This window comes from Bicyclus anynana, chromosome 4 (assembly GCF_947172395.1).
Source record: "Bicyclus anynana chromosome 4, ilBicAnyn1.1, whole genome shotgun sequence".
Taxonomy (NCBI): Eukaryota; Metazoa; Arthropoda; class Insecta; order Lepidoptera; family Nymphalidae; genus Bicyclus; species Bicyclus anynana.
This window is the reverse complement of record NC_069086.1, coordinates 5,493,199-5,513,921: the sequence shown is the minus strand read 5'-3', so window position 1 is coordinate 5,513,921 and position 20,723 is coordinate 5,493,199. Positions and strand designations below refer to the sequence as shown.

The following is a 20,723-nucleotide window of genomic DNA, read 5'->3' as shown; positions in this document are numbered from 1 at the left end:
GGCGATGTGATTGCTAGCTGTGTAAAAATTACACGTGTGTGTTGCAAATCAAATATTTGTTCTTAGCCACATGCCAGCCTTTATATTTTGTTGTCTGTAATAGTAAACAGCTTTCGGATCCCGAAAATAACAATTAAGTAATCACCGCTACACCAATTTAAAACCGGTTAATTGGTTATGTTTTTAATTTACCTTCGACTGTTAATAATATCTGATTCTTCCATGTAATTTACAGACAAGTGTAGGGATGTGACGCCCTTATTTTTTTAAAGATAAGAGACGTAAACATTTCATGTAACATTGTGATTGTAGGTTTATAGGTTTGTATGTTTAAATCGCTGTAAGGCTGTAATGTATTGTAATTTGTACTATTGGATAGGTAGTGGCATAAAAATGAAATACAACATGAATTAATACAATAATGTACTTTATTAGCATACTTATAATTTAGGGCTGTCACCTTCGTAATTGTGTTAACACATCGAAATTACTACGTCTTTTCTAACACTTGTAAAAAAATTCATTTTATTGTTGTATTTTGCAACATAATTTACCACTTGGTGCGGATTACGTACAAGATTTCAAAGGTATACAATTAAATGTTAGATTTAAGATAGAATAAAAATATATTTTGTCGAGAATTATTATTTTACTGTCAAATACTGGGTAACATTAACATTATCCAGTTCCAGTTTCCCTTAGATATATCCAGTGTCACTAATATTATTAAAACGCACAAAATTCTACTTCTTAATTTTTTAATACTTATAGATACAATTATTTTATAAACCAAAATGTATTTTAACTTAAATTCATAATGACATTGGAGTTTACAATTAAAAAACGAACTCGTAGGTAGGTATTATAATATGGTACCCTTACATAATTGATAATATGTATATTTTTGACATAATATTATAATAAAGTATTAATTATGTATATTTAAATAATATTCAACAATAAAAATATACCTTTATTTCACACGCATCATTAATACTTTACATCTGATGTAAAAAACAAGATGTGAAATTGTTATAATAGGTAATCATCATGCAAATAGACTGTGTGATGTACGTACGTAATAATAATTCTTAAATATACATATATTTATTTTAGTGATGGAAAAAACTTTTCAAATGCATTTTAATTGTTACTTACGTGTATATACAACAGATAAAAATAAATAAACATGAAGAATAGTTGCATTAAACTCAGCCATATTGCTAGGTAATCAAACAAATTCTCACATCAAAAATTATTTTTAATGGCACTATTTAAGTTATTTTATAAATCGTCTTCTTTTGTATTTCGCCGACTCAAGAAGGGTTATGTATTTCACGCGTACCTTGTATGTATTTATTATAATTATTGAAGTTAATAATTAATAACATAATTTAAGTAAATTTCAATGTCATACACATATTATGGAAACTAAGGAAAGTCTTATGATCTAAATTAGCTAAATAAATTATAATAATCATAATTGAATTTGATCTTAATCTCACATAAATAAGATCAGTGTTCGTTATTTCTACATAGTGAGTGGTATTTATCTTATAATAAAACAACCTAAAAAGGATACAACATATTAATAAAATTTGTTAAACACTTGAACGATCGTTTTGGTTAATAATTGGTAAATGTTAATACACTGGATAACAAATAGTTTGGAGTTTGAATGCAAATTTTGGATTCATTAAATATTGAAATGACTAGTATATTAGTAACGTAAGTCGTGTAAAACTATTAACAAATATTTTGATATAGATATTAAATAGGTATTAGATGAGATAAAATTAAAAAAAAAAATAAAAAAAATCCATGTTCTTTTTCCAAAAACAATTTGTCGTGTCATCATTTTACTAAAAATCAATTTGTTTCTATAAATTAAAAACAAACAACACATGATTATACTTTAATTAGATCTAGTTTCACCTGCTAATTAACATTTTACGAATGTTCAACACAACTGTGTGACAGGTAAGTTGCAACAACCATTTCTTTGGCTGTAGTAGGTACATTTCCAATACACTTTTGTATTTAGGTAAACTAAAGTGAATAAAAGTAGACCGTCATTAGCTCTTATTCAGCACCCTGTAGACTAGAGAAAAACGTTAGATCTACCTAGCAGTTACTAAAAGCGTATTTACAGCTGTTATTCTATATTGACGAGTACAACATTATGGGAACATCTACACCCGACATCGATTATTACCACAGATCTCCTAATAGGATTCTACATACCTGTAATCAGTCTCATTTTGTCTTTTATTGCATGACCAGATATAGGTATAAACAGGTATAAACTTCATGTATTGTCTCCTCTATCCTACAGAAAAGAAAAATCCTATATGTTACAGTTTAGAGTGTAGTAGGTACAGGAAAGCAACGGCGAAGAGTTCATGCAAGTAGATTCCCGCTGGGTTACCTTTAAAAATCCTTGCATATCCATATGAGAAACCAGAGTTTGTATCACACTGTAATTTCCTTTTCTTTGTTACGAACTTATTCATCTAAAATCTATCCTTCGCCACTGCACGACAGTAATGAACAGCAGTCATTTTGTGATGAAAAATACAATATGGAAAAGTAACTGCAAAACGCTGGTTTACAATCGGTGGAGGCTTTTAAGTTAGGTGTAGATGTTCCCTAAATAATATATAAATAATATAGTTAACTGGTTTATCCATTACATTTTAACAACAAATACATACTAGTCACATGGTTTGTATGTTGAAATTAAAAGTAGGTACTTGCATATCAAGTAATTTAAAGTTGTAGAAGTAAGATTGGTAGAATGGAAGTTATTTTTTTAATTGATGATTTTTATTTTTATTAAGATATGACGCGAAAACTTTAACTTGAGATTCAAATATTTTGTGTATAGACGCAAAGAAAGTGTGGAACTAGATAGAACCTAAGGAAGTTTTAAGATGTTTTTTAGAATACGTGTAATGCTGTAGGTACATAATGCGATAATTATTCTTTGTTAATACATCATCGATATTGTAATTTGACACTATATTTTTTTTAAAAAACCTACTCTATGTTCACGACGCTTTATAAAAATATTTTATCATCTAAACTAAATATCTGTGCGTGTTTCCTATAAAATATTATTTTGACATACAAAAGCGCGAACAATTAAATCTACTTGCATCTGCATGTTTTTATTCAAAATATTTATTTGTCATGGATGGAGCGATGATATGAGTAATTAACTATTATGCAATGACGGATAATATCGAGGCCTCTTTGATTAAGAATTTAACTATAAGCAATGTCATAAGAAATTGTTCAAAACGCTATCATTTAAAATACTTCTAATTATTTCTTTATAATGACTCATTATTGCATAAAATAGTTCTTTGATATTAATATTCAATGAAGGTATATTTTTGTTAAATAGAATGTAGATATTTCAATCGGAGATTAAAAAAAAATTGCCGGCAAATCACCTGCTAACTAACGGTTGGTAACAAAGACGCTTATTTTAACTTACCTTTCATAAGTATTGTTTATTTATTTTACATGAAACATTAACATTTAATTTATTCTGGTAATGTTGTTAAAACAACAATAATACACATACAATAAAAATTTAAATAAAGTTATATAAATAACCGCTCTTATCGATTGCGGATAATGTCCATCACTAGTTCAATATTTTACCGATGCCTTCGCATTTCGGAATTCATAATTCATCCGAGGATTAATAACTATGTTCGAAAAATCGTTCGAATCATTTTGAAGAATCGTTTTTTTTTTTTGCAAATTGGCTTTCTTTGAATCGACATGACCAATCGTACTGAATAACGATTCGGTGTATGTAAATATAATCAAAACAATCTATTCCTCGACGTCATATTATTGAATCGTAATTAGAGTACGCGCAAGATAATTTGCGCGCGACTGGCGAGTGGCGGCGCAATTATGTTGCCAGCGTTAGTGATCTCTTTTACCCGCAAAGAGATAGATAGAGATAGACGATAAAATGGCGGCACTTTAGATTAGTTCTGATTTTGGCCACGCGCAATCTTATTTTGCGCAATATACTGTGAATCGGCAATGGTGGTTGCATGTATAAACATTATCTGATATAATATTTATCGATTTAACCATAAAATAAACATAAAGACGTACTGTTAATAAGTACATTTTTAAATAACAACAATGCGGCTACATTCTTAGGCTCTGTTTCTGTTAAAGACAGAAGTTTTCTCAAAACCGATACATAAAAATGGCCATCCAAAGATAGATAATAATTAATAAATAAGTGACCTATTATTATTGTTACTCTTAACATTACAGTCTCCTTAGCCAAGTGGCACGTCGATTCTCTTTCTCCGATCGCTAACGCTTCGAAAACTAGAAAAATGTATGGGAATGACAGGTCTTGATCACGTGACCTGTCAATAGCAAATGTCATTCCCATACATCTTTCTAGTTTTCGAAGCGTTAGCGATCGTAGAAAGAGAATCGACGTGCCACTTGGCTAGGGGAGCAGAATACATAAAAACGTAATAGTAATACACATGTAACATGGTTTAATGTCCATAATACTAGTAAAATGCTGAAACTAATTTTATTTAAAGCGATGTTAAAACACACCGTTCGCACACTAAATAACATTCCCCGAGGATTGACGCACTTTACAACTAACAATTTAATACTATAACTACATTGCCCACACGGAAACTACATCTACGTTCACAAGGCACGCACCAATACTAGGATACGCTGAAAAAATATTTCTCTCACAAACTAAACTGTTCCTGTTCAAGTGACTTGTAATCACAAAGTCCAAATTGCACATGACGATCTTTGGCGTTCGCATTAAAACTTATCTCCCGCATTCTAATGGGAATTCCAGCAATTAACTATCATGGTGATACCCCTTTAAAGTATACACGATATTGCAAACGTTTCGTACACATCCGAAAAAGTGATTCACATTCTGGCAACCCTATTTGGAAACCCTTTTTCAAATAGTATAACTACCGAAGTTCTGCCCCGGTGGCCACCAGAGTTCAAAGCATATGGCACTGCCACATTTGACACAAGCTCTAAATGGAACATTCGTCACTATCGCGCGCGTAATCTTCGTCATCTTCGTCCTGACGGCCATTCTTCTTAACTTTCCCTGAAACGACGCCCGTGTTCACCTTACTGAACAAACTACTCCGATTTAGCCTCGATATCTCTCTCTGAGGACTGAGTCTCTCCGCTACGGCCTTTTCATAGTTGTCTGAGATTTTGCTAACGCCATTCACGGGACTTGTGACAGGCGATTTAACGGTTTTGATGGGAGATGTTGCCTTTTTAGCTTCGCCACACTTGTCGAATACCCCGCTAGTTGCGGCTGTGTACGAGGGCGGATCCTTCGCTCGGGCGCCGCCCACTCCCCCAGGGTTCAACAGTTGGGAGTACAGGAAGCTGTTGTTGCCGTAACCGTATCTGTTGTCCATTTTGCCGTTCATCATCATCAAACTGACCGGCTTCTCTGGTGGAATGGGCTTCTCTCCTTTCTTTTCTAATGGAATATTCTTTTGGGCGGCCCATCGTTCGCTGTTGCCGATGGAGTAAATCGAGCTGAGGTTGACGAAGCCGGTTGGGTTTGTTGAAACGGGGTTACGCGGACCGATCGCGACCCCCGCGGGGTCTCTTGCGCGTTGTATGGTGGCGGCGCCGAGCCCCTCGCTCAGAGTTGACTCCTCGACACTAGAGTCCTCGACAACCTCGGTATTCGTAACGTCGTCTAGATTTGGCGATAAACAGTCCTCATCTGTTTCATCGTATGAGCTGAAATTTTAATTATCGACGTTAGTAAATCGAGACAAGCTCTTGTGGGTACTACAATATCTGTTGCATTACAATCATGGCAAATGTTTCCTCAAGAGCTAATTGTTCATGAAACATTTATGCAAGAGCATCAGCTAGAATAATTGTGTTGCTGCATCAAAATATTGCAATATAGTTATTGATAATTCAGAAACTCGAGCGTAAGTTTTTGTGAAAGCCAAACTAGATTCGACTGTAGAACCAAACTGTTAATTTTGTTACTATAAACTTATTGACGTTAAGTATTGTCGGATTTTCAACTAAAAACTTACACTCAGTTATAAAATTATATGTACTGAATGCAACAGATCTGAAAGATCGAAATCCATGTTAGTCGCTTCATGCCTGACAAATGCCAATGAGTTCGAATATTATTAACAAACATAAGCATAATATTTTGTGATAGGATGATATTTACATGGGTGAAATAATATACGTGTGTTATGTTATGTTTCATCAGTAAGGCAGACTTTACAAGCGGAATAGAAGTCACAAATCGAGTCTCCAATTCAAACGGTTGCCGCTTCTTAAAAGTGAATAAATACATAACGGTGAGCGGTAATTTAATTTAATTTGAAACAAAATGCATTCATTTGTTGTGAATTATGGCATACTCATTCAAGCTTATTCAAACATCGGAATCAGAACATCAGAAAAAATTGTCAGACATTTGTTTATATGTACTGGACATGAGAATGGGACTTCCATAGGATTTGATCATGGAAGTTGATGATGGACAAGTTCTGATGACGATGAACTCGCACAGTTCGGAGTTGATAATGTCAATGCAGCAAAACTCCACAATACAATATTATACACGGCAATGCATGAACACAGTCTTACCCTAGCATAGCCAGTTCTGTCTTCCTCCCTGATGAAAGAAATCGGAATAAATAGTGAACATATTAAAAATGATAACTAAATGAATAAATAAATATTTTTATACAGAAGTGAAACATCTTTATTCGCGGAGAAAGAATGATTCAACCGCTAACTTAAGTACATAGTTCGCATTATCTAGGTCTACCTAGATAACCTAAATATAAGAATTATGTTTTTCTGGTAACTGACCGTTTTTCCCTACGACTAATCTATTTGAATTAAATATATACTTATATTAGATACCTATATTTTAATTTTCCTAGATCAGCATCTAACTCTAACTGAATGAAAATCATTATAGCATCTAATTTTGAAGAATCGTAAACAGATGGATAAAAATATAAAATTGGTTTTATTTTTCTTTTACTCTTCTTTCAAATTTTTCGAAATTTTTGCGAGGGGTTCCTCACGAGATCTATGTTTTATTGTGGCTTAGATCACATATTAAGACCTGAATGAATAATTGCAAAAAACTATTGTGCAGTTTGTTATCATACAAAGAAATTAGTTTTATTTTTACTAGGTACTTTAGATGTCTGGAAAAATGTTGGGATTGGTTTCAGATATCTATATATTCATAGAATTTGTTGGTTAAGGTTGGCTGTCTTTCGCATTCCAAATTTAAAGATTTTTTAAATTATTAAAAATTAACTTATTGTTTGACCAAATAGTTTCACTTCTTTAGCGCGTAAACAGACTTGCTCGTGATATGAAATATAATATATATAAATATGAAAAATAAATAGATCTATAATGACAATTCGTTCGTAAACTGGTTAGAGAAATTGATATTGCTGACAATTGTACTCCCAAAAAAACAGCAAACCAGAATTGTCGGCTAGATATCATCAAAGAAAATGCGAATCTAACCCGTTTACAAGCATATTTGTATATCAATTATATCAAGTTAAATATATAATAAACCGTGTAAAATATATAAAATAAATAACATTATATAAAAGAATGAGACCATATAAAATAATACATTATATAATTCTATAGGAATGAAATTTTCAGTTTTCCCTAAACAATTCAATAGGTAGGTATTTTAATGTGCATTCAGAACATATTTAAAAATATTGCGTGGGCATTTGTTATATTTCGTGGCTATAAGACGTGCACTAGAATGTATATTCTATGGCCAGTGTGTCACAATGCATCAAATACTTTATCAAGTGCCTTTTAATTGACATTTACTTTACCATAACAGATATTATTTGTTCGATTTAAATCCAGGTAACCCACTATTCCTGAACAAGTCACAGAAACGATTAACATACTTCCTTTTCTCCGATTCTTTAATCATGAACAACTGCCTGTTTTATAAAGAAAAGTGTTATTATGCATAGATTATATTGAACAGTAGTAAACAGTTACAGGAATGCTTACATTTGGTCCTGAGCGTCGCTGCCGCCTTCCTCAGCGACTAACAGTTCGTATTCTTCTGCTGCAAATCTGTCCCATTCTGATATCTGGAATTAATATTATATAATAATTGTTATTTGGTGTAATACACCTCAGTGTTACAACCAATATATAATAACGCCTTCGATATATTTTAATACTTTCTTGTTGACTGCTACTTATTGGCCATTAGGTGACATTCGTATAATTTTGACAGCCCATATTACAGGTTCAGGGCCTGTAGCTAACTGCCAAGTTACTTATCAAGTCTCTTTCTACAAACGGTAACGCTTCGATAACTAAAAATTGTTTGCGAATGAATAAAAGGTAAATGACATATCCGGTTGATTTCGTGTATTTGCGGAAACGAAATTAAAGGGTAACTTCCCTGGGATCATCTACTTGCAGGAGAGGGGAAATTTTTATTGGTTCAAAAAAACTGGCACAATGATTTAATCTAGTGTGTTAAAAAATAGCTTATGTTATTGTGTCTACTTGATGACAAAATATTAACTTTCTATAAAAAACAAATGATCGTAAACAAAAACAAAAGTTAAGAAGTCAATCAATAACATTCGTTTAAGCTCCAATGAGAATTGTTTTTCTTACCTCGGAATCAGAATCCCGTTGTGTGGCGAAGGGATCCCGCTGCTCATGGTCGAGGTACTTCTCTAGGTTGAAGAACGTGTCAAAGAAGATCGGCGTCAGTTTGCACTTCTTCAGGTCGGTGAGCGTGACCTTGCCGTCTTCCGCTGGGTGGACCATGTCTAACATCTGGAAATTCAGGTGAAATATTTATCCAATCCAAATATATGATCCAAATGCATAAGTTTCTTAGAACAACACACACATCAGCACCAGTTGTGGAAGTTTAACCCACGTTATTGGATGCAGAAGACAGGGTTACCCGCCACACGATTGTCAAAGATCATTTGTCTTTTGGTTAGCCGAAGTTCGAGTGGTGAAGATCAAGTTCCGAGTCGAGCCATGGAACAGTGAGATTTTGTTTCTTCCAAGATTTTGTCAGTTGCAGTTCGGTTTAAGAAAGACGAAGAAGGCGCTTGATGACCTAAACTAAAGCATATTGTGTTCAGCCACATTCACATATACATTTCATAGTTGTGTCTTTAATTTAGAGTCTTTAAGTTGTTTGATGACATGCTAGCTCTCTCAACAAAGTATTACCAGTTACCACCGCCATGATAGTGAATGATTTAGAGTTCAAAGTCTTCTCAGTTTACCATCAGTTTATCAGTCTGGCGAGGTCATTTAAAATCATTACTTCTCAGTTTAATTTGCGTTGCATGAACTAGGTCACGACCTATGGTTCCGTATCGGTTCGAACCTCACCAATAACCACATTAATAAATCCTTTTGTACTTTTCAATTATGCATCGAGAAGGTCGAAGTACTAATATAAATGTTTTCTTACTTGACACAAACAATCAGTGAACGGCAGCGTTTCTATGCCTATCGCCTCCATCCTCTGCATTTGCTCTTCGTAGAAGTATTCCAACTCGTACATGGAGATGTACCCGTCTCCGTCAACGTCCATACACCTGGAACAGTTTAACATTATCATCATCTCCTTACCCTTATCCCACTTAAGTGGGGTCGGAAAAATATGTCAACCTTTTCCATTCGTCTCTATTACTCGTCAACTCTTCATCCACTCCTTTTACACACATGTCCTCTTTCACACAATGCAACCATCTCTTCTATGGCCTTCCTCTCCTCTTATGTCCTTCCACTTGCACATTCAACATTTTTCTATTCCTCCCTACGCATTACATGTCCATATTGTCACTGGCGCCACCTTTAGACTTCCTCTTATAAACTCATTCTTTATTTTATATATTCTTGTCACACCACACATCCATCTCAACATATGCATTTCGTTCACATGCATTCGTTTACTATCCGTCCCCTTCACCGCCCAACATTATGATCCATACAGCACGACAGGTCTTACAACCGTTTGCAAAACATCGTTACAAAATAGCCTCCCAGATAGCAGATCGTCTTATCTCATCGACAGATCTCTCGAAGGAAGAACTGTGTGTACCTGAACCAGTATTCAATAGCGGTAGGGTGAGTCTTGTCCTCCTCAGCTAGCAGGAACCACACGAACTCCGTGTATGACATACGAGGCTCGCCGTCTGGGGTCAACCGATTCTGGTTGCCTCGCGTCACGCAGCCGGACAACACTCGCTCGATCATACGACTTGAGAGAGCTGGAAATGATAAGAGAAAGAGAATAAAGAGAGAGAGCACAGAGTGGAACTACATTAGATGTCCTATCAAATAATACAGAGTAATGTGTAGACGACAGAGGCATTGTTTATACATTTCTAACAAGAAGTTACATAAGCGTCGAAAAGCTTTGTTATTTATACACATTTTATTGTCAATTAAACTATTGTTAATTGTTAACGAAGAAAACAAGTGCGAAAGATTGAATAAATGTATGCACAAACTTCACTTTTAAAGAAAATGTCGCACTATAAAAGTTTACTCAAGTTTTGTAAATTTAATGCAAGCAAAAAACTCCCTACACTTAAAGAGCTGCGCGGATAATGTTCTATTTGAATCCGAGGCAGAAGTATTCTCACGGATGACGGAAAGAAATCGGATTCGAGTGTCCGCTGATCTTTACTTCGTGTGTCAACTTACCGTGATCGTTATGTCTGGCGAGGTCATGCTTGTCAATGAACAAATCGTGGTCCTTATCCAACTCCCAGAATTTACAGTAAATCACATAGAAATGCTCGTAACTGGAAACACAAAATCACAAAATAAAGCGAAGACTATCACACGATATCACAACAGGGTATTTTATGTCTATATTAGCGGACGCCCGCGACTTTAGACCTCTTTGATCATGACCTTACAGTAGTATCGCTGTAAAAATGAAGTAACTTCTCCCGTTTTCCCGACATTTCCCTTCACGTCGATTGATCGTAGCGTGATGAAAAGTTTACTATAGCCTGCCCAGGAGTAGGAAGAATAATTGTACCAAGTTTCGTTAAATTCCGTCGAGTAGTTTTTGTTTCTATAACGGACATACAGACAGACGGACAAACAAAAATTTTACTGATTGCATTTTTGGCATCAGTATCGATCACTAATCACCCCCTGATAGTTATTTTGGAAATATATTTCATGTACAGAATTGACCTCTCTACAGATTTATTACAAGTATGGATTTCTAAGTTAACTCACCTAAAGTATTGCGTAACTTGGTTGATATCTTCCTCGTCTTCCAAAAGTTGTATAACTTGAAGGAGATTCGATCTTCTGAGTTCGGGTATTGATATCCTTCCGGACCACGATCGGTTCACGCAGTAAAATATCCTAGCGATCACCTGGAAGTAGAAAAAGATTTATTTGATTTGTTTAAAGGAAAATAAAAAGGCTTGAAAAAAGGTTTTAAAATGTTCGAAACGTAAAGTAAAAACTGTCCATTGAAGCGACAATCCTGGATCAAGATCCTGCTGCAGCAAGGAATAAATCCTGTTGGAAAAAAGTTAGCAATTTTTCGTCTAAAATGGTTATTAAGGGGTAGGTTAGGGTAGGAGTAGGGTAGGGTACGGTAGGGATAGGGAAGAAGTGCACATAAGTCAAAGCGAAGCTTGACCAGGTTCGATAGTATTCTATAAATACCGACCAACTGACAACATTCCGGCGATGATCCGATAAACAATATGTACCCCCATTATTAATTTGTTTGTTGGTAAACAGTAGGTACATAACGAGCTGTATAGGTACTCGTATTTACTCACAGTATGAACATATCGGGAGTGGAACTCGGTGGCTTCCTTGAGGAACGACAGGCCGGGGTGTGTGTCCACCACGTCTTGCACCAGCGGCACGAAGTCCTCCGGCGTCAGCGTGCTGCTCTTGCCCCTCGTCAGCACGTACACGAACCGGGACGCCTCGTCGTGGCATTGGGATATCATCCTGGTAAAAAGGTTTCATCATTCATCATTATCAACCCGGCTTTATTATTCGGCTCACTGCTGAGCTCGAGTCTCCTCTCAGAATGAGAGGGGTTAGGCCAATAGTCCACCACGGTGGCCCAATGCGGATTGGCGGACTTCACACACGCAGAGAATTAAGAAAAATTCTCTGGTATGCAGGTTTCCTCACGATGTTTTTCCTACACCGTTTGAGACACCTGATATTTAATTTCTTAAAATGCACAACTGAAAAGTTGGAGGTGCATGCCCCGGAACCGGATTCAAGCCCACCCCCTCTGGATGCGGAGGCAGAGGTCAAATTCATTAACAACCATTATCAGATGTTAATAATAAAGGTATGGAAAAACAGGATACTAGTTGTAACAAAAAGGACAATTTGTTGCGAGTCGGATTCGTCCTCCGTTGTTTCAGTATAGTCTAAAATCCGTATTAGAAACAACCTTTACCCATGTGTTTAATGGATGAATTTTTTTTTTATATCAAAATTAGTATGGTAAAAAAATGTCGCGTGCCTCAAAAACTCCTGGCTAAGCATTAACGATAGTTATTAATGGATAATAATAATTTGATATAAAATTCTTTTCATCCATTAAACGGATGGATACGAACGGATGGATGGTAAAGGTTGTTTCTAATTCGGATCTTCTACTAGTAGGTAGGTACTGTAGTTATACCTACTTGAGTAGGTACTTTGAATAAATACCCTTTTTTATATGATTTAATTATAATATATAGTTTTTAGTGTTTCTATACATTTGTAGACAGTATTATTTTTCAAACATAGTCCTAGGTCAATGAACTAGAACCCTAGTAACCCTAAACTTTGATTCCCTTGAAACTGAGAGTGTCGTAATATACGTTTATGTGGCATAAACGGCCGTATCTTTTTTTACTTTATGAAAGTTTGATTTTTTCACAGCTTCAAGGGGCCGTAGACAATATATAATATAGACGAATAGTATTATGGTAATTTCAACTCGATATCTCCACGCTTTCCTCAGATAAAAGATCTTAAAAGACAATAAAGTGATCCGTAGATCGTAGTCTGGTGGGAGGCTTCGGCCGTGGCTAGTTACCACCCTATCGGCAAAGACGTACCGCCAAGCGATTTAGCGTTCTGGTACGATGCCGTGTAGAAACCGAAAGACCGATTTTCATCCGCCTCCTAACAAGTTAGCCCGCTTCCATCTTAGACTGCATCATCACTTACCATCAGGTGAGATTGTAGTCAAGGGCGAACTTGTAAAGAATAAAAAAAAAGATAATATAATTGTTCTAAATTTTCCTATTGAGGTACAGAACCCTAAAAATAGTTTATACCCAATAGTTATTAATCATTCCACCAACTTGTTTTGAAACTGTCGTAAATCATATAGTCAGCTGTGCTGCGATTACTTCGTGGTTGGATTAACTTTTACCCGATGTAGTACCACAAGCCACTAATCATAAGTTATATTTAAACAAATTGATCGTCAAAGTTTATCACATTCATACTGTTCATTAACTTTAATTCATGTACGGATAAAGCCAAAGGCAAAGAGCAACTAAAAAGTTAAACATTTAAAAGTGAAAGTTATATGAAAACGTAACATTTAATAATAGATCATGATAGATCAAAAGATACACTTAAAAACCTGAAATAATATTCTTTTACTTTGATGTATGTTTTTTAGTACCTAGTAGTTTTGTACTCTAGATTTAGTCCTAGAACCGCCATGTTTATTTCTGTCGCTTTGCTGTGTTTTCGTCTGAGGGATATACGCTGCAGCTCTGGAGACTGTATTTCCCATTGGTATTTCCATGGGAACGGAAACTGCATGGGCAAAACTAACAGCGTGATTTTTTAGTTAGGTTTTATAATATTAAACAAAACCTTTCCGACACCTGACATGAAATCTTTTTTCAAAAATTATCCTAACGATAATTCGTTTTTAAAAAGTTAAACGACTAATTTATTTATTACCGATTGTTAATACCTTTTTCAAAAGTCTGGATTCTCTCCAAAAACCAATCAACTTGTGTCCGTCCACAGAATCGTTATGGTTCTGTTCTGTGACAGTCAGAGGCATTTTTCAGCAAAGAGGACATTGGCAAATATTGAAAAGATTTTACTCATTTTCAATTTCAAAAGAATATTGTCATAGAGCATATTTTTTAGAGCGTGATTGTTCATAGTCAGGTTCTTTATTAACAAGACTTTTTTATGAACGTCGAACCTTAATTCTTTTTTCAAAAATGATCCTGCCATTGTTTTTTTTTAAACTAACCTCACGAATATTCTTTATTCAAAACTTAATCGACTGTAATTTTGTTTTAAATTGTACCGAACGTTAATTCCTTTTTCAAAAGTCTGGATATTTACTCTCTCCAAAAATCAATAAACTTGTGTCCGTCCACAGACGCATTGAGGTTATGCTGTGTGGCGATCAGAGACATATTCCAGTAAAGAGGACACTCGCGAATATTGAATACATTTTATGTATTTTCAATTACAAAAGAATATTACACAGAACATATTAATTTCAGAGCGTGATTGTTCATAGTCAAGTTCTATAATATTAACTAAACTTTCCTAAAAACGTCGAACGGTAATTCTTTTTGTTATATTAACCTGCCTTTATTTCTTGTGCTATTGTTTCTTTTTTTAAAAGTAACCTCACGTATATTCTTTATTCAAAACTTAATAGACTGTTTTTTTTTTAATTTTACCGAACGTTAATTCTTTTTTCAAAATTCTAGATACTTAGGTTCGAGTTCACCGACACTCGTTTAAACATAATCAACCGTTTAAATAAGTTAAACGCCGTTAAGTCCAAATTTCCTGTTCACCACAGCCCATATGCCGGTTAAGGACGTAAATCGGGCGTTTATCTTAACCGAGCGTGCATACCCCGGTTAAGATGTCTTTGACAGATATTATGTTCTTGTAACGCTCGCAAGTTTTGCGAAGATTACTCTCTCAACTACCTAAATGCAAAGGACCCGTAAAATTATAAAAGAGTATATTTCATTTCAGAAATAATTCATTTTCTCTCATAAATAAATCACTTCCTAGCTTTGAGGTTTTATGCCACTGGATGCTGCCAGCTTCGATTTCCAAACGAAAAAATATAACAAAATGACAAATATTTGTCAATTTGACATGGTACATAATAAATCGGTGTTGCCAATACGTATTTTTCTAAATCCCTACAAATCGAAGCAAAAACTCCCCAAATTGGGGAAAGAACATATCGCAATTCCCCAAAAAATCCCCACCATTTGGGGAATTCCTCGCAAGTTGGCAATGCTGTTATAGATAATAAATAAATTGTTCATAAATCGTTCACTCGTCGTTCTCCATCGCTCGGTTTACAAACCAATGTGAAAAAGCGTCTGGTGAACAGGAAAAAAACGCTCCTTGTTCAAACTATGTTTAATATTTGACGGGCTGGTTCTGTAAACGCCGTTTAAATGAAATTCCGTGAACTCGGGTCTTACTCTCTTTAAAAAATCAATGAACTTGTGTCCGTCCAAAGACGCGTTGAAGCTCTACTTTGTGGAGAGGAACAGAAGAACGTCAAACGTTAATTCTTTTTTTTTTTTTAATTAACCTGCCATTGTTTCTTGTTTCAAAAACTAACCTCACGTATATTCTTTATTCAAAACTTAATCGACTGATTTTTTTTTAATTTTACCGAACATTAATTCCTTTTTCAAAAGTCTGGATACTTACTCTCTCCAAAAGTCAATGAACTTGTGTCCGTCCACAGACGCGTTGAGGTTCTGCTGCGTGGCGAGGAACAGCGGCATCTTCCAGTAGAGGGGACACTCGCACGCCTTCACGATGTGCTTGAAACTTTCGCGCGGCACCTGGGGACGGTTTCTACTATTATAATGATGTTTTGATGGCGCTTTGATGTTAGAAAGCAACGAGAATATAATATTTTACCTATTACGACTACCATCAGTAGATGGATAGTTCGATAACATATTTTAACAGTCAACTACATCTTTAACTAGACCCTTTAATAAATATAATAATACTCGTATTCTCCCGGCCGAATTCTTTTTTTTTCGGCGGCCAATCTTATTTTGAAACTAGCTGACGCCGCGCGGTTTTATCCGCGTGATTCCCGTTCCCGTAGGAATACAAGGATAACATAATATTATAGCCTTCTTCGATAAATGGGCTATCTAACACTGAAAGAATTTTTCAAATCGGACCAGTAGGTTAGGTTAGGTAGGTCCTAAGATTAGCGCGTTTAATCAAACAAACTCTTCAGCTTTATAATATTAGTTAAGAATAACCATATACACAAAAGATATTATAGTGCACAAGTAAGCACAGGTGCACACATTAGATCAATATTAATACTTATAGTTTATAGTTAGATATATAACAAACGGGACAACCAATGCTATAATAACTGTTATAGAATAAAACATTACAACCCTGCCAACTGTCACAGTAGCTTGGTGGGTATAAGGCCTAAGCTTTCCCAACAATGTAAATAGAAATATACCAATAGCGGTGCAATCGGAAATATGCTCTCATGTCTTTCATGTTCGGACAAAAGAGATGGGATTACTCCGCCGTCATTGGTCGACATTTAAAATAACATTTCTCTTCACAAGATCGCATAGAGATACCGATGTGCTCTCATACAAAGAAACACACAATAAAACAAAAACAACCTTCCTGAAAACTAAAACAATGCAATCCCTGAACAAAATAACCTTTCATTTTCTCGTGGCCGCCGTATTTTCATATTTTCCGTGTAACATGGATATAAATACAAGTCTCCCGGTGTGTTTATTTTGTATCTGTGTCAAGGTGTAAACGGAGTTGTGGTCACGCGCGTCCCGCGGGTGGTCCATTTCCGGTTACGGTATACATAATGTAGTTTCCGGTGTTCAATCGTGGTCGTGGTCGGTGTAATGGGACGTCACTATGTCTGATTGTCAAGAAATATTTTAGCAGGTCATTGCGGTACTGGAGTAGAGTAGTCATTACCAGTTTATTATAACAGCTTACTAGCTAGCTTAGCTAGACCTCCCTCCTTATAGCAGAGGGGATAATATGGAACTTGGACCCACCTGGCTTGCAACACGCTAATACGAATAACTCAACCTATTTGAATTTCTATACGAATGTGATAAACTAAAATCTACAATATTAAAAAAAATACGCAACGGTGTAGGAAAAACATCGTGAGGAAACCTACATCCCTGAGATTGTATTTAATTCTCTACGTCTGCCAATCCGCATTTAGCCAGCGTGGTGGACTAAGGCTTAACCCCTCTCATACTGACAGGAGACTCGTGCTCAACAGTGAGCCGAATATGGGTTGTTAATGATGATGATGATGATAATGACTCGTACACGCAGATTTTGTAGACGTAAAAGAATGTTAAAGACAAAGACTTATAGCATGTGAGGCGCTTAAATTGGTTAACATTCAATAGATATACTTATATAAATAATTAAGATTTAATAATAAAACGACATATTAATATTTGAAATACCAGACAGTACGCATGTTACTTTAAAAGGACATAATATAGATTGCGCAGGTATGTCGTTCGCTCTCTCGCGGTAGACAAAGGAACCAAATCGACTTCCTGCTTTGGCAATTAGCTGTTACTGTTCCATTTACTTGATAGGGATGCTACAAGTATTTCCTGGAACAATATAATATAATGTACAAAGTAACTACTCGTAGCTGTTTCAAGAGGATACGTTCGCTTCGTAAAGGTAGCATTCGGTTCTTGGCAACCGCGACCTGCGACGGCGACCGGTTGTACGACCCACTGCTCCACGCCTACCAGTCGCGCGACGCGGTTTTGGGATTTGTTTAGTGTGCTATATAAATTCACTAGCTGACGGCGCGGTTTCACCCGCGTGGTTCCCGTTACCGTAGGAATATGGGGATAATATTGCTACGGGAACTAACTAACACTGAAACAATTTTTCAAATCGGACCAGTAGTTCCTGAGATTGGCGCGTTCAATCAAACAAACAAACAAACTCTTCAGTTTTATAATATTAGCATAGACACTAAGCAGTGGATCATGCGACCCGGTCGCGGTCGCAAATTGTGGTTGCCAAGAACCGAATGCTACCTTAAGTTAATTAGTTATCTGTGACAGTAAAATAGATACTTGATACTGTTTTCTAGAATCTAGATAAAACACTATTTGAGTTATACAAGCTCCCAGCGTTTACATAGTCCAGTAGTGCAGGTTAGTACTGATTAATTTAATTGGACCGGATAAATTGGGCGTATTTACGAGTATATCATAATTTTAGGTTCCTAAAACTTTTATACTATTAACCAATAAAATATTTAAGCGGCGGGGACCAAAGCGTAAAAAAATATTTGGCCTGAAATTAGCGTTAAATTAGTACATTGACTCTACTCGTACATCCTAGTAATAAAAGTAGCTCTTTTTGCCCTATAAATAAGTAGACGATTTGATGACCGCCCGCTCTAGTTCTTACTCCTATTGTCCTATTTCACTGATGATGACGCGAACGTGCACAAGGAAGTCCGTTTCGATCTCTTTTGCCTCGTTGTAATTTTACAATGGATTTTGAGAATGATTTTCCTTTGTCTTTTCTTTAGAATTTTAGATTATCTTTTTTTTTTAATATAGGTGCCTATATGATATTAATGTTATAAAGGCGAATGTGTTAGTATAGTTAATAGTTACTCCGTCAACCCTGGTTTAACATAGGCTATTCGAACGGCTTCCGCTTATCATATTTAGCTAATCAATTTTTTAAATATGGCTAATATTGCCCTCCCTTGTCCAACTAAGCAAAAACCTTGTGCTAAGAGTAGTTATGACAGTAGTCCAACGGACGGGAGTCGAACCGTAGACACCCTTAGAAAACAGAATTTAGCAACTTCTGAGCACTTTTTTAATACTAGTTTCGTTTTTTAAACCAGTCTAGCTAGCTTATTCACCATTTTGGTCTTTATTATCAAATTATTAAAATAAACATCAAACCAATTGGCAAAATGTTATTTACCTATACCCGGTTGATTTCCACCAGTAAGCACCGGATAATATTTGTTATATAAAATCTTTTCTTTCGTATAAGTATATAGGTCAATTAGCATACGTCAAAGATAGTGAATTAGCCTGCAGGTACAGTAACTATAGAGAGATAAACCTAACCTTTCAAAAATGAATGTAAACTAAGTCTACTTGAAATAAATTCGAATTTCGAGTTTTGATTACTTTGTGAGTCACTGTTAACCAATATTCCTTATTTGTCAATGAATAGAACATCAACAGATGTGTTGCAGCGGCCATAACAAACACTTGTGTAGTTACGCAAAGATCGGTCAACGCAATAAATTCACAAGTGACTTGACACTACCAGCTCCATAAAATCTATTCTACACAAACCAGAATAAGTGTTACTCTTTGTGTTACCTTATTCTACCGCCTTGCGAATTGCATAGATGTCCTATTGTTAAATGATACAATACAATGGTAATTTTTATTTCAATTTATCAGCGTCTCTAAAAATATTAACAAACCCCAACTACAACGATAAACTTGTATACACACCCAGAACGAATCCGTTGTTTTTTTCACACAATCGAACACAATTTTGTAATTCATTGCTCATATCTAAACCTCTTGCAGGCTTATTCACTATCTTTGACAGTTGACATACTATACAAAATTGAGATTGTGAAAATGGTAAGTAAATGACATTTTGTCAATTGATTTAATGTTTATTTTAATAGGTTGATAATAAAGACAAAAATAGTGAATAGGCCAGCAGCACTTATTCAAAAACCATACATTAATTATAGTAATCTAATTGGCAGAGCAAAGAGAGAGGCAAATAATGCTCGAATCTATTCGCAGGACTTGTCCGTTTTACACTCGCAACGGAAATCTTACGCCTGTCTCTTGGCCTATTAAATAGCAACTTATAGTTTCCTAGCTTGCGTAACGGGCAGTCCGTCAAACCAAGTGGCTCTATATATAGGCAAGGCGTGACCCACTTCGTCGGTCAATGACCCCGAGGGCTAGGGCAGGCGGAATAGAAATTAAGGGCGCGAATGATATAACACTGTAACAGCAGCTTATTGGTTAGACGAATCAGTTAATTGTGATTTATTGGTTGTTTGAACTCGACAAGCATTTAAAAAAAATACTTTCTTTCAATAATTTGTCTTTATTTAAGACGGACTAGAAGACGCCCCGCTCGCGTGGTTCCCGTTTCTGTATAAATAATGACATTAATAAATAACGTATTTTTTCTATTAAAATAATTTTCAAAATTGGTTCTGTAGATCCAGTGATAACCCGGCGATAATCTCACAATATATATCTTCTTTATAATATTACTATAGATTACAGAAGAAAAATACAATAGTTGAGTTTGTTGTGAGCTTCTTCTCAGGCTAGTTGCGTTTGGAACCCTCATAGCTTTAGTTTCAAGTTTATGACTTTAAGTTTATACCTAAAGTCGTAAACTCACTTAAAATTATCATTAGGTTTACTACCTTTTAAATTAATATAAATTTATGGTGATCCATATATTTACAATAATAACCTCAATAGCTCAACGGTAAGAGCGGTCAGACTCATCATCAGGGTGGTGGT

General features: G+C 35.4%; 1 protein-coding gene across 1 annotated transcript in view; it reads right to left on the bottom strand.

The window, feature by feature from the left end:
• Positions 1-410: 410 nt before the first annotated feature.
• Positions 411-20,723, bottom strand: part of LOC112058452 (serine/threonine-protein phosphatase 2A regulatory subunit B'' subunit beta) — a 39,320-nt gene continuing 19,007 nt past the window's right edge. The window contains exons 2-10 of the mRNA XM_052891629.1: positions 15,823-15,959; positions 11,910-12,087; positions 11,350-11,492; positions 10,801-10,901; positions 10,193-10,361; positions 9,560-9,686; positions 8,737-8,901; positions 8,113-8,195; positions 411-5,802 (exon numbers count right to left, since the gene is read on the bottom strand). Of these exons, the coding sequence (XP_052747589.1) occupies positions 5,067-5,802; positions 8,113-8,195; positions 8,737-8,901; positions 9,560-9,686; positions 10,193-10,361; positions 10,801-10,901; positions 11,350-11,492; positions 11,910-12,087; positions 15,823-15,899 (1,779 nt within the window). The 5' untranslated portion in view covers positions 15,900-15,959 and the 3' untranslated portion in view covers positions 411-5,066. The remainder of the gene's footprint in view (positions 5,803-8,112; positions 8,196-8,736; positions 8,902-9,559; positions 9,687-10,192; positions 10,362-10,800; positions 10,902-11,349; positions 11,493-11,909; positions 12,088-15,822; positions 15,960-20,723) is intronic.